The following is a 23,161-nucleotide window of genomic DNA, read 5'->3' as shown; positions in this document are numbered from 1 at the left end:
AGCTTTCCTGGCTTGACAGCCTGTCACCGTCCGCCGAGGTCAAGAGGAGAGAAGCATGGCTGCGATGATGTTCAGAGGGTCTCGAAATGTATGGTTCAGGTGGAATAAGCACTTTGCCGTCGGTAATGTATCCGTCTGGGTTGTCATTTGGCTTGTGCGGCTCTTTCTACGTTTTCAAATGAGATTTGAGTGTTGAATGCAGACGCCTTATACTGTTAGCTCGCTCGTTAGCCCCCAAGAAAGTGTGAGTTGCACCAGTCTATGCGAGTAATAAAGTGTTGGAGTGTGGACACATTGTCCTGCAGTTTATTCTGACAAACTAATAAATGTGTGCACGCTGAAATATGAAGGACGTCTCTAGCAATAGCTAAATTTAGCCGATTTTTTTCCTTTTCAGCTCTCCTATAGGCTGAGATTTGTTTTGTTTCAGGTGGCAGCAGCTATTAGGCTCGGTTATCACTGCACAAACCCACTGATTAGCCTTTGATTGCGTTACTGCCACAGTCACTATTAAATCCAGGACTCCTCACTGAGCCAGCAGATAGAACCACAGCTATATGTTTCTTTACTTTCTCAACATTAAACTTAGATGTGATTGATTTAGCTGTATTCTCACTCACAGGTGTAAATAATGTGTGCAGCCACCTCTAATGGCTTGTCTGTGACTAAAGGAAGAAATTGTCTTCAGGTAACATTCTTGGTGTTTTCAAAAGGTTCTAGTCCTGTATTTATATATACAAATACGTCGTCTTTATCTCCATTGACTATGTAAAATATGAAAAATATGACAAATCAGAGTTGTTATTCAAAGAAATTATTAATGGTTCCAACATAAAGTTGAAGTCAGTGCTCTTTTATTTTGTTAGTGACTTAGAGAAACGTAATAATTAGTCACTGTGCTAAACCTTTCTTTACTTTTTCTAAACAATTGCTTTTTTATTTGAAAAACAAAAAGAACGGTTCGTTCAAACAAGAATTGTACACCTTTCATAAGAATGTTATGTTAGATTTAAAAGCAAATTTCTTTTAATCAACTGTAATTCAGAAATGGGATAGTATGTTTAATTAACAATATGCAGTTTGGTGCATTTAAATGCATCCATCTAATGGGATGCTCCTAAAAAGAGACACTTAATAAGAAAATTCTGTCATGATGCTTGATTTCTGAATTGTTTTTGAGATTGACGAGGCAACCAGTTTTTAATGTCATGGCATTAAAAAGTCAACTTATTAGATGTTTATCACTGAAGCAAAAGTTAATACTTTGAGTGGAAATGAAACCTGAATGAAACAGAGTTGTTTTGGTAATTTTAGGTCACTGTACAGTTACCCATACTGTATATCCATTAAAGCAGCACCATCTACTCAATATGTATTAGAGTTAGCTAAATTTACTTTAAGCTTGTTGTTTGAGTAAACTTATCCAGGACTAATCCTACTTTTGCAGTCTGGCTGATTCGTTTCCAGTGTCTACTCTGTCTGGTATCTCTGACTGGGCGTTGTTTTGAACCTGTGGTGTTTGGAATTGGGGAAAAAAAGAGAAACTGTTTAAGCAGTGAGGTGATCTTGCTTTAATTGTCTTCATTGGACAAACAATCAGGACAATGACGATAAACGTCTTCAACTGAACAAAACGGCTCCCAGTTTCCCCTCTCTGTTCAAATATGTCTTTCACTTTCCTTCATCAGTCTCAACACGATCCATGGCCTCAAAGACGCCAGTGGGGTTCATCGGACTTGGGAACATGGGTACTCCCATGGCCAAAAACCTGTTAAAAAATGGCTATCCTGTCATCGCCACTGATGTCTTTCCAGAATCTTGCAAAGAGTTGCAGGACGTCGGTGCCCATGTAAGAGCTTCCCAGTAATACATGACATGATCATATTTAAAACAGTAATTAGCAGCAATGCTTTTTTTTCTAACTTCCCTTATTTTATAGCATTTCCTTAATAAACAAATCTCTTAAAGGTTTGGTTTGATGATAACTTTCCATGCAGGTGGTGGACTCCCCTGCAGACGTGGCCGAGAAAGCAGACCGTATCATCACAATGCTGCCATCTAGTCCCAACGTCATCGAGGCCTACACAGGCCCAAACGGCATCCTAAGGTAAGCACATTTCTATCTCAGTATTTGTGAACTTTGGGACATTTATACAATTGCAAATCTCTATGCTGTGTTAATAATTCTTTCTTCTTCTGCTCAGGAAAGTGAAGAAGGGGACGCTATTAATTGACTCCTCTACGATTGATCCTGCCGTCGCGAAGGAAATGGCTGTAGGTGCAGAGAAGATGGGAGCTGTGTTCATGGATGCGCCAGTGTCCGGCGGTAAGGACGTCGTCGTGCTTTTATGCATGTGTGTGTGTGCCAGTTGTTGGGATTTTGCAGAGGCCAGTGTGCTCATATTCATACTATTTTTGGAATGGCTGCAAGGTTTGACTCGGGGGCTCCACGATTTTTACTACAGCTTACTAGGTGGTGATAATACTCTAGTTTGTTGACTGTTTCTTTAAACAACGACAACCATAACAAACCAGGAATCTGACACCATTTTTGTTTTCTTGTGGCTTCTGTTTTGAGGAAATGCTCTGTAAGGATATTTGCAGTTTATCCCTTCAAGCATTATTTCTTGTTTTGAGTTGTTCTCTTGTTTCTTTACTGTCTGTTTGGCACCTTTTTTAAAAGGGAGTTTTATCGTTAAACATTCATCAATGACGCAGACAGTACAATCGCTGAGGTCCCGTCTTCAGTCTACAGTAAGTGTAGTCCTGAGAGTGAAATTCTTGCTTAAGAATTTCAGCTCAAGGCCTCTTTAGTTTAGATTTTATTTTTCTTTTTATGTTACACTTTTTTTAAAAGTCTGGACAGCAAACAGGCCATTTAAACACAAACATTTCTTACTGAGTCAAGCTTCTGTTTTATGTGCAAAATATAGTTTAAAAACATTTTGTCTCCATTGTCATGAAAGACAATGAAATTTTAGACTGTAACCTTCATTACATTAGTGTGTGGATAAATTGGTTCATTTTTTTTCTGAGTTCAGTGTTTTTACACACCATTTGAATCCTAAAATGATCCCTTCTTCATTGTGACCACATAGGAACATTTCAGGTGTATTTATACTTTTAAAGAGTACCATATATTACTCTAAAATGTGTATAATTTGTTTATGTTGGATATATTGAATTCCTTTTAAGATGAAACGGTTGTAAACTTTGATTCCATATATACTAAATGAGCTGTGGTTCAGAGCAAGCAATTTTCTGGATCTTGTTTAAATATTTTTTTTTCTTTTTTTTTTTCATTTGCATGTCAGAATTTCAATGGAAGAGTTTTAGGTTTGTCTTTTTTATTTGAACGAGGATGTGATGAATAGAACCTAAAATATTTCAGTTGTTTGCAGTGGGATGTTAATCTTCAAGCTTGAGTTGTTCAGATATGTTTGTGCAGTTTTTCACAAAGTGGTAAACCCATACCCAGCTTTATTCCTAAAAGACTTGGCCTATCTAGGATGCTCGTTTTACACCCAACTAATTCACTTATTCCCCCAATCCCTGTCTAATACAACTTCATCAGCTTTTGTTTGCTCAGTGCCTCAACTGTTGCTGACACCTGCTTCTAAATTGGGTATGTTTATTAAAGTAAAAACAGGCCTCTCCATATTAGTATGTTCTCTGACCTACTCTGTTTGGGAAAATCGGGTTCAGATTCACTCACAGTCTGATTTTTTTTTTCTTTTTCTTATTATTAAGAAGAGGATTAGACAGTCTTGCTCCTTAAGATTTTACTGAAGATATATTTTACAGAGTTGTCTCTTATCAGGCATTAAACGGGAAAAAAAATGAGAGAAATGGTCAGTGTAAGTATCATTATTAAAGGAAACACTTGACAGCTGGTTTGCTAATTTGAGAAAAGTTAGACCAGTGACCCTTCAGCCTCAGATCTGAACTGCCCTCCACTCTTTTGTATATCCAAAGTCTAGTACCTTTTGGGTTAGTGCTTGGACATGGGTTGTAATTACCGAGCAGGCCAGCCAAGGTGCCCTCGTGAGGATTTTATTGCTGCTTTCGACTGGGGGTCTTAAAGGCAAGGTTAAGGTTTTAAGTCCTCATTATGTTGGCGCTGTCTACTCGTGATGGCTTCTTGACAGAGCACAGGATCGCCAGTCGACCTTAATGGGCTGAGCCGCTGCGGAGAATCTCATGTCAGGGCTTTTCATGTTGACGGAGCCGTAATGGCGGCTATCCCGTGTTAGTGCCTTTCATGTCAGATAAAGAGTCATAAAGAAGAGAGAAGCTGCCCTCGCATGGAGAGCAGGAGACGAGAGGAGCGAGATAAGACATGAAGGAGATGCACGGCAGTTAAACTGTCCATCTTCTTTCTTTTCGTTCTCTTTTTGCGCATGCTGTTTTTCTGCATTTAAGGGTTTTCTACTTCCTAACCTTCCTGTAAGTCAGATGACAAACACTGATTTTTATTTTGTATCATTCAGTCTTTTTAAATAATGCACAATTCAATCTGTGTTTCGCACACAAACCCAGACTTGGCCCTTTTTGGTGTGTTTACCAGCTGGCGTCTGCAGAACACACTGACTTCAGTAAGAGAGATCAGAGCCTTAAACCCGTTACTCTCCCCATTACCCACAGACTGTTTACTTATTATAGACAGTGCACAGTTTGTGTGTGTGCAGCTCTCTGTGAAGGTTCTTCCTCCCCAGTCTCTTAGCTAAGCCCCTTTTACTAGCTTGAGATGACCAATGATTTACCTGCTTCCTCTGGTTTTTGCAGCCAGCTCTGCAGGTCCTTTTGTTTTTCCCCCATGTAGACATGCTGCATACAGCCACCTATCGTGTGCCACTTCAAGGGTTTTAATGCGGGACTGGATTCAGGAGCAAATTATGAGGCAAGAAGTTCCATTTTTAAAAGCATATTTCAATAATTTATGTAAGAAGATTATCTAATCTTTGACTTAAAAGGCCATTTTTGAAGTAGTGGCTCGAAGGTGGCGTCAGGATAAGCCAAGTGAAACCTGTCAGGAAAGCCCGTTCCTGTGTTACTGCTCGGTGGAAAATTTCAGAGAGCCGCATCCCCCCCTCACTCCCTCATGTCTGGGTGGAACACAAGGTTACATGCTTTGATCCAACCAGGAGATGGCACCCTACCCAAACAGGGCACTGTCATAATATTGAAATCTGTGAGCATGTATGTGCAAGTGGAATCATAATCAGCAGTAATCCTAATCTATTATCATCGCCTGCTGACGAAGGCAAAAGGGTGATATTGTTTTTGCCCGTATTTGTGTCTGTGTGTTCATTTGTCTGTCTGTCTGTCTGTTGGCAAAATATCCGATTAACCACTAGACAGATTTTAATTAAATTTTTGGAAAGTAATATTGGAGTTGCATCCACTACTGATTTAACTTTTGGAGTCAACCCAACTCAAGATGGGTGCCACAGCTAACTGACCTTAGCAAATGCATAAATAGCTATAACTCAGTAAGTTTTGGTGTAGTAGTAGCTGAGAGTCATCCTCAACACATACTCTGAGAACTAACCCATCTCATTGCACATAATGTCATTTACAAGATTTAACCAAAATGGCCATAACTCTGTTCCTTCTCCATCATAAGATGATCATAACTCTAGCATAAATAGTGATGGGTGATAAGCATTCCTTCAAGGAATGCTAGGCCTATAATTAGTTCTTGTATCAAAAGGGGAAAATAGCAATATAGGTGTTGACAATGTGCTGTGTTCTTGTCAGTTTTGGATTAAATCACTTAAAGGGAAGAACATTGTCCAACCAGAACAGATTCAGTTTTCTGAAAGTAAATCAAAAAAGACTTACTTTGACCTTGTGTTTCTGTCATTGTCTTGTGGCTTCAGTATTTTTTTAATATAGAATTTAATTTAACACAAAATCAATTCCTTTTCATGTGCATTGAGGTGGCATATTTTACACATAAATCCCTCTTTTGTATGTCATGTGCGTCACTAGAGGTTTGGCAACCTCTAGTGAAACCTCTAGTCTTAACCCTTTTTTTTTTTAAGACCATTCAAAAAAAGAAAACTTTTACTTTCTTCTTGTTCTCACGATGCTGGTTTGCATTTTTCCACATTGACCACTGCATTGGCTTTAGCTCCACATGAACCAGCTGCGTCCTGGTGCGCGCGCGCACATCCGTAAAGTTTTAAATCGTTCTTCTCCGATGCTCCAAACGCCCTCTTCTCTGGAAACAATCCCATCAGCGTAGACGCTGGTCCTTCAGACACGCTAGCGTTGCATTTACACACGTCTGCCCCTGTCTGGTATCATTAAAAGCGTCCGCATGCAAAGCTGACCCACAACAAAACACCCTCTGATGTCACAGGCTCGGGGTGTTGGCAACAACGGCTGCAAAAAAAAAAAAAATAGGAGGTCTGGCTAACAAGTGGCGGGGTCGTTAGCAGTAATTACCCAGAATGCCTGTGTTTGTTTCTTTATGCCCATGGTGGGCTGCCACATTGCTAACACACAATGACTTTAAACAGGCCTTTAAAAAAAAACAACCTTTCATTGCATTTTTCTCCAGTGGTGGGAAAGTCGCAATTCGGTGTAAATGAAAGCAAAAGAATTTTAGCTGCTGTGGGGCTTGAACCACTCGGGCTAATGTTGCTTGTTTGTGAGATCCTACAGTCCTCAGATAACTACCCATTTAGATTAAGTCTTAGCACGGCTCTAATCATAACCATACCACATCAACCGAAGCCAGGTTTTGCAGCGTGTCATTTGCAGACAGTTCGAACGTCATCCTCCAGCCTGTAGGAGCTTGTTCGAGTTGAAGCTGGCACCATTCGGTTTCTCAGTCAGCGCTGCCAATCCACCCCTCTGCTGACTGATGAAAACAGTTTGTTCCTTCATCCAAACCCACAAACTGAGAGATCCTTCAAAATCCACTGCAAATTAGAACTTGATCCTAAATCATAGTCTATTTATATCAATGAATTATTACTTAATTGCATTAGCTGTTACTAAACTGCGACATCAAATGTGAAACAATAATTTCAAATGGTTCATTTTAATTATTTATAGAGTTATGAAACTTCATTCTTGGCGACAACAGTGTGACAATTTCAAACTTAAAGTAATTGTTCGGATCTTTTGAAGAGGGTTTTGTGAAGAGGTTATGAATAATAATTGCCTTACCTGTTGTAGATGGCTCTTTGAACGACCTCAGTTTGGAAACACAAAGTTTGCTTCTGACGGGATTGACATCTAAAGACGGCCACAGTGGGCCCAAGACCAAACTGGATTATATATACACATTTACACACATATTTATTTATATATATTTTTTTTAAAAAAAAGGTTATTTTCATATGCTCAGTTGTCTGTTGTATACATCAATTTATTGCTTTGGACAAATGAGAATAATTTGCATTTTTTTGCTACCCCAAGCTGACTTGAAAAAAGGATATTTTACATGAAAAAACTTCAGCATGATTACGAAGTGTCTGCTTAAACCCTGCTGGTTCATTCAGGCAGATTCGACACGTCTTAAAACTCACCTTTCTCCTAAATCTTTTTGTGAAAGCCACCACTGATGGACCTACACTTGAACCTGCCTAATCCAGGTTGATAATCTAATCTAATTATTTACAAAGCTCTACCTGGAAGCGTGCATGTGGTTTGTTTGGGTTAACTGAGCTAAGAATTCATGTTGGACAGACGGGGGGTGTGGTGGTGGTACTGTCTCAGTCTGTCATGGCTAACCAGTTTGAGAAGGCGTCAGTTGCTCAAAGACGGGATTAGCATAACAACCCGCTCACTGACAAGTTCTGGTGATGGAGGGGTGGAGCGAGGGGCTAGTGGAGAGGAGGGAGTGGGGCGTTGGAGTGACCGAGGATGGTGATGATGGAGGGGCAGTGTTGTGGGGAGGGGTCCTTGCCTATGCTCCAGATGGAGGTGGACCCACAGCAGCTGGGGGCCTGGTCTTTACAGCTCGGCCCTATGTCGCCTGCTGTTTTCTATGTGTGTGTTTGTATGTGTGTGTGTGTGCACATGAAGACAAGTAGTCAGCTGGTGTATGAGTCATTGAAACAGTCACTGTCCATCAAATGTTGCGTAAACCTCAGACTACATGTCACTCATCGAAACACAAACTAGCTTTGTGTCTGTTTAAAAGAAAATTGTGTGTGTGTGTGTGTGTGTGTTTCCCTCTTAACAGCCTAATTTTGGATCATTATTAACTTACTCAATCCTAGATGAGTCTCGTTGGGCCAGGGGAAAGGATTGATTGTGGCTTTCTGCTGCTCCCTCCAGTCTCTGTCACTTGCCATTGACCAGCCGCTCCCCTATGGAACAGAGCAGTTACTGATGATGATGATGATGATAATAATAATGATAATGATGAAAGCTGACCTGGTGGTCAATAGATGGACTTGCAAGCCTCCATGCCTGCAGCAATAGTTAAAAACAACAAGTTCTGTTTTCACTCTAAGCTGAATTAGCGTTCGCTTTTCTTTCTCTTTTCCAAAACCCGAACTTTAGTCTGTGGCCTTCGTGCTCAAAGTTCTCATGGAGTATTTGTGAGCTGAAGTCGGTTCTCATGCCTCTGCGCTCATTAAATGCAGCCGATAGTCTGTTTTTAACACAACAGAGAAGCATTAGTAATGTTGGCAGAAAAACTATTGAACGAGCCATTTTATTTTAAATGCTGATGTGTATGTGAGCGATTTTGATTAACGCAAACTCTCCGTTCACTCATTCACTCGATATCCGCTGTGTGTTTTACGGGGCCTGTTTGGGGTTTTATTTTGTTTGAGAAAAAAATCTGCCCCTCGGTGTAATTATAATGGCGGACCACATGAGGCTTCGATGTTGGCCCGTAAACATTCTACCCCCACCGGCTTACACAAGCAGCCAACTCCCATTGACTTAAGGCTGTCACACTGTGAAGTGTAGAGGCTATTTTCAATCTGAATTAGTGAAGCCAAAACATTCTTACATGGGGAAATGGTTAAAAACCAAGCAGAAAACAACAGAGTGCATTGCCAGGCCTAATGTTTGTTTGCATCTGTAGTTTTTCTAGTTCAACCTTTTATTTGAAGTTTCAAGAAGTTCAAATATGCCACTACAAAATGAAACACCCCTTCAAAAAGCCAGGACACCATCCGTTGTCACCAATTCCGTTTCTATAAATGGACGTAAGATCAATATGCTTACATGTGATGTAGAAATCTAACTCAGTGGTTCCCACAGTTGAGGTTGGGGCCCAATGGAGAGTCAAAACACCAATTCTTGAGTTCTTGAGAAGATTTACAAAAATCAAATTAACTTTGAAATTAAAATCAATAACTGTTACAAAGAGATAAAAACAATAGGCACAAATTGATTAAAAAAATGTAATTGTTGAAGAGGCCCTTTGTTAAAAGGCCTGTAAGAAATTTTGTTTGCTTCAACCAGTAATAGTCGAAGTCACACGTTTCTATGACTTTTATTTTCGTTGGCTGAAAACTACAAAGTTTGGAAACCATTGCTCCAACTTGCAAGGGACATTACCACTTGATCTTTTAATGCTTTTTAAGGAATATCAACTGTAATACCAAACATCAAAATACATGAAACTAAACATTATAGTGGTCGTTGTGACAATAAAACATTTTAACTGAAAAAATACTTAAATTTGTGGGTTTGTTTGCTACTGCGTGTCATTTATTTAAAGTGTACCCCTGAAAAATCTTTGTTTATTAGCCTTTACGCTCGTCTTACATTAAACAAGTATTTTGGACACCCTTACCCCCTGTGTGAAAGTGCAAAACATTGAGGTAGGGGAATAAGTTTAACCTGGATTTGGCTTTAATCTAGGCATTCTTACACCAATAGGTACATTATCATTTGCAAAAATGTGGCCTTTCATATTTTTTTTCCCCCGTATAAGCTCTTGAGAAAAAAAAAAGTTGTTTTATGCTTCTTAAATGCCAAACGCTAAGAACATCCCCTCAGTCATGCAGTTTCTGAAGCCCCATATCCACAAATCTAGTTTAATTTAAACCTACCACCAATAAAAAGTGGCTTCTGGTTTTACATGCAGCTCGTAACTTTAAGACACGGCCTCAGAAGCTCCAACTGACGTCGTATTGGCAACCAGTTCTGGGATTTGCACCTGTCTATGGTACACACACACACACACAGATGCCACTTGTACACATATATTCCTGCTTTGTAAATGCACCACTTCAGAGAGAGCTGAGTTTTAACAGGTCATACGGCTGTCATGAATTGCTTTGGTTGATTTCCTCGTGAGTAATGAAAGAAGTGCTAATGAACTTAGTGTTCGCTACAAACAGACCAAACCAGAGTTTTTTCTGTGATGTCCCTTCACACAACCGGTTCCAAGCTTTTATGTTTCTGGATAAGCCTGGTGTTAAGCATCTGCTCTAATCGTGTTCAACTGTGCGCTGTTAAGAGTTCAGAGCTCTAAGTGAACCTGCACAGGCCACACACAACTTTTGATATACAAACACATTTTGTGCGTTTTACTCAAGATAAAAAAAAACAAAGCGACTTTCATTCTCCTCTTTATTCTTGTAAAGAAGATTTCACAGAGTAGCTTATTAGAAGAGCAGCAATCTTTAGAGTGGTTTGAGAGTATTTAAGTTGGGTGTTGAAGCCCACATTATTTAGTTAACCAAAACTTTTCTTCTGGATATGAATAAGGAAAAAGTGACTGAAGTAAAAGTTACTGCTTTCCCAAGGCAATGGAGGATTTTTTTTATGATTTCTCATTTTTTGAGAAACCTAAAATGTGTACTTTTTCGAAAACAATTATAACAATTATATGGAGTGCTGTGCAAAAGTCTTGTGATCCTTCATTTTTTAACTTTGCTTCCTAGAAGCCAGACGTTCTAGTAATCTTTTAACATTGGTCTCTATCAATAGTTTTTGAGGCTTTTTGAAGGTCTTTCAACGTTTTTCTTTGGACTTTGGCTGCTTTTACAACCACTTTCTGTCCAGTACCGGACTAATTCAGAGAAATGTGTTTTGTTTGAGCTATTTATAACTCTGACCTATGAATCATGCGGGCATAAAAAGTCTTTTAAAGTCAAGTGATGAACCAGTGTTGACTACACATAATGGTCATTTTAGCATAAATTAAATTTGTCATTTCTATGTCAGGTGTTTGCTAGATTTTTTTAAGTTATTTATTTATTTATTTATTTTCTATTTTTTGAAGACATGATTTTTAGATACTGTACTAGATATTTTTAGGTCTGGGGCAACTTCCTTTGTCCTCAACTTGTTGAACTTTCTTATTTAAGGAATAGACTTAAATAAGAAAGCACATTATGCTGCTGTGGTCAGGTACAAAGACTGGACTTGGGGGGAAAAAAAGTAAAAACAATAAATAAATTTTAAAAAGCAGCCTAAGTCTAAAAAAAAAAAAATGTTGAAAGACTTAGAAAGTCTGAAAAGCTGCTGATCAAGAGCACTTTAAAATATTGCAAGAAAGTCTAGCTCTTAAGCAAAACTTCTGCTCAAGTTTAAATGTTTATGTGTCTCTTGTGTGCACAACTTTTTGTTCTGGATGTCTTCTTAGCATTTCTGATCATTCCCTACTCTTTATTCTGTCTTTTCTATTCAGCTCCTCACACACACACACACACACACACACACACTCTCTCTCTCTCTCTCTGTCTCCTCCCCCCTAGGGGGCGTTGTGCAGTTGCGCAGCACTAACGATCCAGGACTGTCACTCCTGCTGGGATGGATGAGCCGGCAGACCCGGCACTCAGGAAGCCTCATTAAGATTCCTCTTTAATCCGTCTCTGACAGGACCGGCCTGAGAATGGGAACCCCCACCCCACCCCACCATGCATGTACAGTGAAAGTGCACGCACCGAATAGACAACACCTAAAAAAATCACACGTCACAAATACACAGCAGTCTGTGCACAATGAGCAGAATCACTGATACCCTCAAGATGCCTACACACACATCCTGCTATGCTAATGATGTCTTATTCTTCCTCCTGCAAGGATCCTCCATCATCCTGGTGTCACTCCTTATAGAAATCCACTGCAGATCATAAGAGCTTATTATGGGTGATTAGTTAATTTAAGTGTGGGACGCTGGGAGGTAGAAAGAGAACGATCGCTTCCCCTCTTAGCGCTCTCACTCTCCTCCTTTCTCTCCTCGGTGAGATCTATTGATCAGAGCGTCGAGTGTTTTATCAATAATCTCCTCTTTAGTCGTCTGCAAACAGTGATCTGCACTAATGAACCTGCACAGTTGTCACACAGCTCTGTGTTTGTGTTGATGCGTTCGCATTTGTGAGGCTCACTCTGTGGGGTTGGGGCTGGAATATGAAACCGAAACATTATAGAACTGCACTATCATCTGAACTGTAATTGCATTTGTGTGGTTATTTATTTATTAGTTTTTGCTGAAGCAAGACAGTTGCTAAAATTAGTTAAAATTAAGTACGATAGCAATAAATTGAATTAGTTTTTTTTTTTTCTTTTTTCAAATGTGAAATATGACATAAAGAAAAATCCACCATGTCTGATGACCATATGTGTGTATGATTCGGTGTCTGTGGTGACCTTATGCTGAGTGCATATTAGCTTTGGTCCAAAGGCAGCTGCTGCTTCGGACTTCATTATGTGGCCTTAATGACCCGCTGACAGCTCATCACTGACAAACATACACAGATACATACAGTGGCATCATCAGATACTTGACAACAGCACAGCCAATTAAAGAAGTGGCGTAGGGGGGAGGGGTGGATATGCCGTATTTGTATAAGGGCAGGGGAAAATGCAACATGTTCTTCCTTTTCTCCACAGTGAAGTCTGATAATGTGATTTCAGCTGTTTTGTCCCTTTTCTAAACTGCTTTTAATTATTAACAGAGACATTATTAGGTTTTCACTAGAGGCCTTTCATTACAGCTTGATGGCACCCTAAAGAGGGATTTGAACTCCATCTTCTCTCTGCACTCTTTTGCTGAGTTCTGTTCTCATTATGAAGCTAACTAGCAAAAAGTGAGTTAAAAATTAACTTTTAAAAGTTCAACTCTAAAACCATTTAAAAAGAACTTGATGACAATGCGATAAGAGTTTTTCGTTTATTAAAAATGCCTCTTTTGTTTGTGTACATGTTCACTTTACTGCCTTTACAAACTTTGTGCTACAAAAGTACTTGATTGCAGTATTTTTTTCTGCTGTAGTATCTTCATATGTGATTTACAGTTTACCTATTTAAAAAGAAAGAATGACCATAATCAGTGTTTAAAAAAAAAATGAGTTGGGTATAAAGACACCTGAATTAGCCAAAATCTTATTTATTTTTTTTAGTTCCTTTTGCTTGATGTAATTAGAGATTCAAAATGTATAAATGGTGTAATACAGCACTGTGCAGACTTGAGTCATTGCTCATTTTTTATTCTTATTTTGCTTCCAAGAAGCCAGACTTTCTTGTAATCCTTTAAACTGGTATTGATCAATAGTTCTTCAGGCTTTCTGAAGGGTTTTAACAAGGTGTTTCTTGGACTTTGGCTGCTTTTTCACCCATTTTCAGTTCAGGTATGGTTTTTGTTTGTTAACTCTGACCTACAAATCACTCAGGCATAGAAAGGCTCTCAAACCAGAAAGATGAGCCAGTGTCGTGTCCACATGTTAAAGAAAATTTAGCAAAGGACCGATGTTTAAAGAGGATCTCAAAGCTCTTTTTTACCACTAACCTGTTCAAAGACAAAATTTGTTCCGATTTACCTTATTAAATCTATAAAAAAGTCAAAACTAACACATTTTGATTGACCAAAAAGAGTATTTTAGTGTGAAAAATAAAATTCCCAAAGATCAACGGAAGAATGATACGTCTTTCAGGCCCTGAGTCAGGTTTTAGCTGATTTTTCTTTTTTTTCTTCTTCTTTTTTGGTTTAGTTTTGGGTTTTTTAAAGCTAACCCTTACTTTTTTTGTCCTCAACTTTTCCACTTTTCTTATCTTGTTAGGCACATGCTCCAGAATATGCTGTCATGGTAAGATATAAGGACTGGCCAAATTAGTGAAAAGAGCAACCGAAGTCCAAAAAACAGCTTTAAAGCATCTTCAAAAAGCTTCAAGAACTAATCAAGAGCATTTTAATCATTTTAAAAGATTAGAAGAAAGACTGCCTCCTTGGAAGCAAAGTATAAAGAAACTGGATGTGGTTTAAAACTTGTGCCTCAGTACAGCAGTAATCAAAACTTATATTATGATAGATACAGACACTAAACCTATCTAGTTAACACTGAAGTCACAGGGTCAGATTCAATAACGGAAGCATTTAGGTAACAGTTTCATTGCATTAGAGGCTCAGACTGGCTGTGTCTAATCTCCTATGAAAAGGGGGTATTTCTGAATTAAGGACCCCATGGAGAGGATGGTGGGGTGGGTTACCTCCTACAACATGGCATGCTCCTTAAGCCATCAGGCACGGGGAGGGGCGCCTAATTGAACATGATAAAGTGTAAAGTTAATTACCCCTCACGCCTGTCACTGATACCCCCATGAGGGGGGGGGCTGGCCTCGGGCCCAGCTGTTTGTGTGTATGTGAAAGAGTAGGGGTGACAAGACAAAAGGCAAGGGTTCCCACGAGGGTTGTGCAGTGGATGATGGCAACAATCGGCTTTTAAAGATAGCTCTGTCCCTCTGCTGCGCCGCGACTTAACACGTCTGTCTCACTGCAATTGTCACATACACATGGAGAACAGGACACAGCTGACTTAGGGAAAAATAATCAGTAGACTGTGTTGAATCAAAACAATCAAGTTTTCCTCATTTTGATTTATTTATTTATTTGCAGGTTTGCATTCTTGTCTTTTCTGAAAAGTTGGGATTTTGTGTAAAATGTAAAAAATTAAAAAAAAAACATTGCAATGATTTACAAATCTCATAAACTCATATTTTATTCACATTGGAACATAATAAAAACATTAGCATATTAAACAAGAAATTGTACTTTTTTTGAAACGATAAGGTAATTTTAAATTTTTACATCACCAACACGTCTAAAAGGCCATGTTTACCACTGTGAATCATCCCCTTTTAACATCAGTCTGTAAATGTCTAGGAACTCAATAGATCAGTTATTGTAGTTTTTTTGAGGGGGATGTTGTCTTGATTTTGTATGATAGAGGTTCTATCTGTTCAATAGATTTTTGCTGAATTTTTCATTTTATAATTCTCCAAATGTTTCCTATTGGTCAGAGGTCTGGACTGCAGACAGGATAGTTCAGCACTTTGTCTTTTCTTCTACAAAGCCTGTGGATGAGAGTTTATGTTGTTCTAAAACCTGTATATACTTTTCCAGATGTATGCTGCTATATGCACTAATGCACCCCCATACCTTCAGAGAGGCAGACTTTTGATCTGTGTACTGATAACAGGCCTGATTTTCCCTCTCCTTTTTTTAGTACGAAGGATGTGGCATGTATGGTTTCTAAAATGAATTTCAAATTTTGACTCATTGACTACAGAACAGTTTGTTTTTTTGTCTACTTTTTCTATGCAGTTTTTTTGCAGACTATTGAACCTCTGCCCATCTTTACTTCTGAAAAATTCAGCCTCTCTAAAATGTTCTTTTTACACCCAGTCTCTTTCTGACTTGTAGCCAATTAGACCAATTCATTTCAAAATGCTCCTTTATCTGTTTCTTTTTCATACCACTTACTTTTATGACTTATTGGTGCCTTTGTCCCATCTTTTTAAGATGTGTTGCTCCCATAGACTTTAAAAATACCTTATTCTTTCCAGAAAATGGTACAGTTTTTTAAACTAACGTTTGATATGTTCCACTGTGAATAAAATATGGGTTTATAAGATTTACAAATCATTGCATTCTGTTTTTATTTACATTTTTTGCTCTGTAAAGTGCCCTTTTTGGAATTGGGGTTGTAAATCTTTAAGCCAGTTGTGTACATTCCCAGTTAACTTTACTCTACATTATTGTTTACGTTTAGGCGTTGGAGCCGCCAACATGGGCAAACTGACCTTCATGGTTGGTGGACTGGAGGAGGAGTACAATGCTGCACAGGAACTGCTCAGCTGCATGGGAGCCAATGTTATTTACTGTGGACAAGTTGGCACTGGACAGGTAAAAAACGGTTTCATGAAAACTCAGACAAACTAACTCACAAACATGATACACACGATAATCACTGCTGTAGATAGTTTTGCTTGGAAATCAAACCTTCAGGAATATTAGCTGATCTACATGACCGGGGTGAAACGAACTGCGCTGTACTGTAACTGTCACCTGTGGTGCTAAACACTTTTTCAGAGATTTTTTCAATACTTGGTACAACGATACATTCACTGCAGTTCTCTTCTCAAACAGTAGTTGTGCCTAGAGAAGACAGAGAGGGAAAATAATGCTGTTACACAGCAGGAGGAAGAGTGATAGTACAAAGTTATTTGTCATACACAAATGCTACTGCGTACTTTTAACAAACCTGCTTGCAGACTCTTAATCTAATAAAGAAATAAATCAGAAGTTATCAGTGCAAAAATGTTAAAAGCAATGTTTCTTGACTACAGCTGCTGCTTTAACTATGCACTGGATCGTTCATGCGTCATGTGAATCCATACAAAACGGGTAATATTTACATCATTCACACATACAGGTCTATGACTGAGTCATAACTAGTATCTCTATTAGTTGTCATCTGGTCTATAATTTATAGAATTAATATTTCAACATTTTGGAGCTTTATTGCAATACCTAAAATAACGTTAAATATTTAGAAATGTGCCGCTCAGCTATCCTTCCAGTGACCTTCCATCATTTTACTCACTAGTTTCTTTTAGAGTTAGCACCTAAAACATCATAAACAACATTATTGTCAGTTTTTTATTAAATGTTGTTTATCAAGCTTTATTTTATGGAATTTAAAGTGCTGTCTTTCTCTTTTTGTTTAAACCTTCCAGGCAGTAAAGCTCTGTAACAATATGCTGCTGGCCATTGGGATGATCGGGACTGCAGAAACCATGAACCTTGGCATCAGGTACTCAAAGCAAATGCTTTATTAACGTGCTAGTTACCCGCTATGCTAAAGGCAAAACCAAGCTGCACCTAAAACTTAGTTTACATAAATAAGTTTTATAATCTGAATATATAATTTAGGCTTTTTTAAGAAAGTGGGAACTTTTGACACATTTAGTCTTCATGGAAAGTACCCAAACTACCAAGTTGAATGAAACGTGTATTGAGGCCACTGCCATTTAGCATTAGTTCTGCCACAAGGTTTCCCTTAGATATAGCTGTCACTATAAAAAGCAGTGACTTTACCAGGGATGTAACCGTAAACTGCAGCGTACTTTGGCACAGGTTTTGAAATGTGTTTCTGTGTGTGAGTGTATAGTTTATGGATGTGCAAAGGGGTCAAGCCTTCCTCGAGTCAGAGGTGCCTCTGTTAGAGTAAGATGGATGAGGAGGAGGAGGAGGAGCCTCGGTCTCTTTTTACATCTGCTGATTGAGCGTTCACTGGTATCCCGCCACAGAACACCACCTCAAAATCCCATTAGTCGTCGCGCCTCATGCCTACAGCATTTTTTTGACAAGGCGGTTAAGGATGATGCGAAATGAAGTTCTCAGAATTAAACCAATAAAATCAATAAAATGATACAAATGCATTTTTTTTTCCAACTGTATTTTTTATGTAATATTTTCCATTAAGTAGTTAGGGTCTAGATGCAAATTGCACACAGCAAGTGTATATATTGGTTATTCTTCAAACGGATGAGGTGTGAATTTATATTCCACTCCATTTATGCATTTCCCTTGTCAATAATAGATTTTATTTTTCTTCTCGTCACTGTTGCACCATTATGTGTTTTTATGGGTTTTACAATGTCAAATTGTATGTGCTTCCAGTGTTGCGCATGTGTGAGTGTGAATGAATTGCTCTTTGCACAGTGCAGCTGTGTTAGCGCGCCTGATTTATCTGTGCTGAGACAGAGGAAGAAAATTGGCATGAGCAGTCAGACATAAATCCCCTCACTAGGCCTCTGAAATATGGAGGCATTAAGTGAACAACACAGATTTACACATTGCCACAGTCTTTGAAGCATGCACACACATACACACACACGCAGGCGGAGATGCTGATTTACAATCAGATACATTGAAAATAGCGGTTTTCTATCAGAACAAAGTCTTACAGTGCTTTCGTTCCAATGTATTCCTGTGGAAAAAAATACTTCCTACTGCATTCCATCACTTTGAATGTGAATTATCTTGATTTTTTTTTTTTTTTTGACTAGACTGACCCTTATGCAGTCTTGATGGCACAAGCATGCATGCGTTGTGTGTGCGCGCGCACGTGTGTGTGTCTCAGTGTTTCTACGTTTTTCCCCTCTTCCTTCTTAAGCATCTCTGGGGCTTTATTAGAGGGCTTGACAAAGTCTGTCATCATTTAGAGAGAACTCGCATCCGTAAATCTCCCATGCTGCATTGCGGCCCAGCTCCTTATGCATAGAGGAAGGCGCAAATGTACACACACACACACACACAGATACAGCCCAACACAAAAGAGACCAAACATTCACAACCAATTTAGAGAAAATTGGCAACAACATTTTATCATGGTGGACCTGGGCCTGATAGAGCTGCCCTTTCTTTAAGTGTATGTATGTATGAATGCGTTTGTGTGTGTGTGTGTGTCCTTACCTGCACATGCTGGCAGACACACAAGCAGGCACACCCGCACTCACACATTTCTGTTCATGGAGCTAATTTGTTGATCTCAGATGGAAGCGCTGGCCGTCTCCAGCAGAGCGTGACGCTCTCTTAGTGCAAGGAATGGCCACGCATGACAATTACAAACACACTCCTGCACTCACACACACACACACACACACACACACATACTCACTCCCCCAAATCTCCATGCAAACCATATTTTTTTGCTTTCTTTTTTTTTCTTGCTTTGGCTTTTTCTTCTGTTCATATTTGTTGTACTTATTTTTAGTTATTTGCTCTCTTGTCTGTTTTGTGCTTGCTGTAATTTCTTATTTAGCCAGTCAATCAGTCATCTGCTAAATATAAGATGAGAAGCTGCAGAAAATAACTTTGAGGAATAGCAGTGTTTTAGATGATGCACATGGCAATAAAAAAGAGGACGAAGATAAAAGAGATGACTGGAAGAGAAGATAGCTTTTCCAGCTTACCTTTCCCAACCATGTTCTCATGTTATCACTGATGCAAACAGAGATAGGCACATATTTGCTTCTGTGTTCTATTTAGGAGGAACAATGTCAAATCGTCATGCTGCCTGACTCATAGGAACAGATCAAACATCTTCTCTTTCAGGAGCTTCAATGAGGTGTGAGCATATGTAGCGATAAAGATTAAACGTTGGCGATAAACATGCTTATTGTCTCTATAAGTGGGATAGTAAACGCTCGTCTGTATATATGTGCTCGTTAGCTCTTTGAGGAAATAATAAATGTGGAACGGGTTGGTTTTCCTCTCATCTGGCATTCAACGAGGACGAAAAGCTAATCATGATGAAACAGACGTTTAATATCTGCGCAGCAAATTAACTCCACCTGCTAGCGCTCCGAGCACATAAACACACAAACATCCTCCTCTCTTGTTTCCATCTGTAGCTCCATCTCTCTCCTTTTAATCTGCACCGACGTGTTTGTTTCACTGTTCATGTCTGTTTATCCATGTCAGTCTTGTTAAAGCATGACATGTCCTCTTCTCCACGCAAATTACCGCAGGCGAAGAACAACACCACTGCGTCAGCTAATAACCACAGCTGAGTGGGTGTGTGTATGTGTGTGTGTGTGTGTGTGTGTGTGTGTCTGTGAAAGGATCATGAGGAGAACTTCATTGATTTATCGTTAACAGAGGACAACAGCTCCCCGTCAGCGTCTCTGGTCGCTATAACAAACGATCTGTGCGCTCGGACGCGCTTTATTGTAGCTCAGCCAGTAACCTTTTCAGCTGCTGACCCAGAACGCAGGGAGGGGCCGCCTGCTAGTGTTTGTGTGTCTGTGTGTGTGTGTGGAGAGAGTTTGACGGGGTGGGGGGGTATTTGCGATGTCAAACATATGTCCCCAAGAGCCCTCAGACAGGGAGGTGTCAGGATAGATGGTGAAGGAGGGGGAGGAAGAGCAGAGGAGAAACAGGATGGTGAGACATGCGTACAGGCGTAAACTAAAAAAGCCAAGTGTGATTGCTTTTTTACAAACTTGCCACTGATGCCACATTTCCAAAACTGCTGGTTAAACAATTAGGGAGTCTGAGAGGACGCATAAGCATTGAAGGAAGGAGGGAAAGACACAAAGAAAATAAATGCAATCCCTATTCTTAATTAGTTAGTAGACAGCTAATAAAACTGTGGTAGTAATGGCGGAATGAAAGCCAGGTGGAAAAAGAGAAGGAGGGTGCTGCTGGTTTTAAGGACCTATGATAGTTTAATTGTCATATTGAGAGCAGAATAGAGTTACAGGCCTGTAAGTAACAATAAACTAAAACAGCTAGGACTTGATGTGGTCGGCTTTACAGTGGCCTTTTAAATCATTAATTTACAAAAGCTGCACTGCACAAGCACATTTGAATGCCCAACACAGGCGCTACAGTTACACCCTCCCTGCTGTAATGGTTGGCACTTAATTTCACTCTTTGCTTTTGTCTGATTTAGATTTTTTTTCTATATGGCATTGAGATTTGCTCTCTCGCGTAAGAAAAGTAGATTGATGCAAAACGGAACGGAGCAAAAAGTGCACCTCAAAATGTGACAGTAGGGTTTATGGCTCCCCTGTGCTGTTTAGCCACTTCTCCTCCTCCACTTTCTTAGAAGAGAGGACGATGAAGGATAGTTCTGGTGCTGAACATCAATACTGCATTAGCCAGCATTACAAAGGCTTCAGCCATTATTAGAATAGAAGTCCAGTTGTTTTTGTTTTTTAACTTTTTTTGAATTTACCATGGCCTGGATGACTGAGAATCTACACCAGCATGCTTCAGCCATTAACACTGAGGAATGATCACAGCCAGGCTTAAAGTTCAGAAGGGGTCACTAGAATCACCAGGCGCTGCTAACCCAATCTTTCGTTGCATTTCTTCTTTGCAGACTTGAAAACAAACACCATAATCAGTGCTGCTGTTTGTAACAACCCTGTCTATCCTAATTCATCAATAGTCAGTTTCAATTTTTCGTTTCTGCAAACTGCTTTTTTAATCTCACCAAATTATACCAAGTTTCTGGAAGGTCAAAGGTTTGCTTTACTGTTCATAGAAGAAGTAGCACTTTCTGTGTTCTGAGTCTTTGCTCGCCACCTTTATATTGTCAAATTTTCCTCTTATCAATCAGTGTGGTTGTAGTGGTTTCAACCAGGTAAAGCAGTTCATGTATAAAACAATCAAAGCTCCCATGTTCTTGTCTTTCCCGTTCTCCTTTCTTCAGATTGGGTTTGGACCCCAAGCTGCTTGCAAAGATCCTCAACATGTCGTCAGGTCGATGCTGGTCCAGCGACACGTATAACCCAGTCCCAGGTGTAATGGAGGGTGTCCCTTCTGCCAACAACTACCAGGGTGGCTTTGGGACAACGTTAATGGCTAAGGTAATGCCTTTCCTTGTCTCAAGTTTTGTTTTCATGCTTTATGATTTTGTGTCATAGCTTTTCATTTTATTTTTATGTTGTTTGTTGATATATTGTTTTGTTTTCTTTTTGCTTTATGATACCATAGCAGCTTTATTCATACACAACTTTAAACAACCACAGGTCCAAAGTTCTTCACAGAACAATAAATAAGTCATAACATTGCAAGTAAATTACAAGTAGACGTGCTAGAGGCAAAAGTAAAAAGGAAAGACCGGGATTGGATGATAAGCAGCATAAGAATTGGCGCAGCTTTGGTAAAAGCTAAACTTTGATTGCTAAATGGTCTGTTGTGGAGAAAGTTCTAGCCAGGATGGAAGCTGAATGATTTCTAACTTGTAGGTCTGGTCCTCCACACTCAACAGGTCACCCAGTGGGATGCTGTCAAATTCCCTTTCCAAGTCCATAAAATACATCTAGGGGGTGCATAAAACTCATAAACACCCAGTTTGACTAAGGTGTCTTGTTTTGTCTACCTAACAGCAACACTTGTAATTATATTTCACTTAAAGGCTAACAAAATGAGGGAAATCCTTGGAAAACCAATGAATGTTAGCCCTTTTCCAAAACCTTTGCATTAGTCTGTTTTTTTTATTAAAAGAACAAAACACTACATGTTTCTACTCCTGTACTAAAATAAAGAAAACTCCAGTAAAAATGATAACATGGATGTGTTCTCTCACTCTCTCTTCATGTCACTGTGGAAAGGATCTTGGTTTGGCCCAAAACACTGCCACCAACACAAAGACCCCCATCCCTCTGGGATCCCTTGCCCACCAGATCTACCGAGTCATGTGCTCCCGCGGCTACGCTAACAAGGATTTCTCATCCGTCTTCCAGTTTCTGCGCGAGGAGGAAGGACAGTGAGAGGAGGCGGGGAGGATGGCTGACAGTACTGCTATGATAGACTATTACACACACAGAACCACACACCCCAGTGTCTCTTATCCCAATATGCTCAGGAGAGACTAAGGCCTTGCTCGGAGGCACAGATCTGCAGTCCAATTATCATACTGTGTTTTGACACATGTACCCTTGATGCTTTAGGTGAATATATAATTTTCTTTCTCTATGTGGTGCTTTTATCTTGAAAGAAAATAAAGCCATTCTTATTCCAGTTTGTATTGAAAAGCCAAACAGAGAGGTATGACTAAGGGCTGCAGGTTTACATATAACTATGCAATGAATATATTATATTTTTAAGGTGATTAAAGACTAAATAATATATAAATGTTAGAGATTTAGCTTGTTTTTGTCAGAACTGTGCTAAATGCCTGTTACCTAGATTACCTAGATCTGTCCCTGCCATTATAAGGACAGAAAAAAAACAGCTTTGAAAATGGAGAGTGTTTGGAATATGTTATTTTTCTTCTAATGCCCATATTCACAGCACTGCCAGTAAGGTTACCAAAGCTGCCCACAGTTGAGGCTCAAAGTTTACACACAGATTTTTATTTTGTCTGTTTTTGCAGAAAGATAATGACATTCTGTCGCTTACTTTTATTTTTGTTAGGAAACGTTATCTAAT

The 23,161-nt window shown here is 39.3% G+C and overlaps 1 protein-coding gene across 2 annotated transcripts; it reads left to right on the top strand.

Annotated features, from left to right (window-relative positions):
• Positions 1 to 23,161, top strand: hibadha (3-hydroxyisobutyrate dehydrogenase a). 2 transcript variants are annotated; one of them, XM_025007391.2, is made up of 9 exons: positions 40 to 122; positions 623 to 688; positions 1,689 to 1,849; positions 1,998 to 2,107; positions 2,205 to 2,326; positions 15,981 to 16,114; positions 16,948 to 17,024; positions 21,438 to 21,594; positions 22,342 to 23,161. In XM_025007391.2, the coding sequence occupies exons 3-9, from the start codon at positions 1,703 to 1,705 to the stop codon at positions 22,498 to 22,500; spliced, it is 906 nt and encodes a 301-aa protein (XP_024863159.1). In that variant the 5' UTR covers positions 40 to 122; positions 623 to 688; positions 1,689 to 1,702; the 3' UTR covers positions 22,501 to 23,161. The 2 variants fall into 2 exon arrangements, with proteins under 2 accessions (XP_017280538.1, XP_024863159.1); XM_017425049.3 differs by lacking the exon at positions 623 to 688 and having other exon boundaries at positions 1 to 122.

The sequence above is a fragment of the Kryptolebias marmoratus genome, linkage group LG5 (genome assembly GCF_001649575.2).
Source record: "Kryptolebias marmoratus isolate JLee-2015 linkage group LG5, ASM164957v2, whole genome shotgun sequence".
NCBI classification, from domain to species: Eukaryota; Metazoa; Chordata; class Actinopteri; order Cyprinodontiformes; family Rivulidae; genus Kryptolebias; species Kryptolebias marmoratus.
The sequence above is the reverse complement of the archived record's forward strand: the minus strand, read 5'-3'. Positions and strand labels throughout refer to the sequence as shown.

Excerpts from the sequence above, each read along its gene's own strand:
- hibadha (XM_017425049.3), top strand. The coding sequence starts at position 56 with ATGGCTGCGATGATGTTCAGAGGGTCTCGAAATGTATGGTTCAGGTGG. Across the intron at positions 16,115-16,947 it reads GACAAGTTGGCACTGGACAG|GCAGTAAAGCTCTGTAACAA; the intron begins GTAAAAAACGGT and ends TAAACCTTCCAG. Across the intron at positions 21,595-22,341 it reads GGACAACGTTAATGGCTAAG|GATCTTGGTTTGGCCCAAAA; the intron begins GTAATGCCTTTC and ends CACTGTGGAAAG.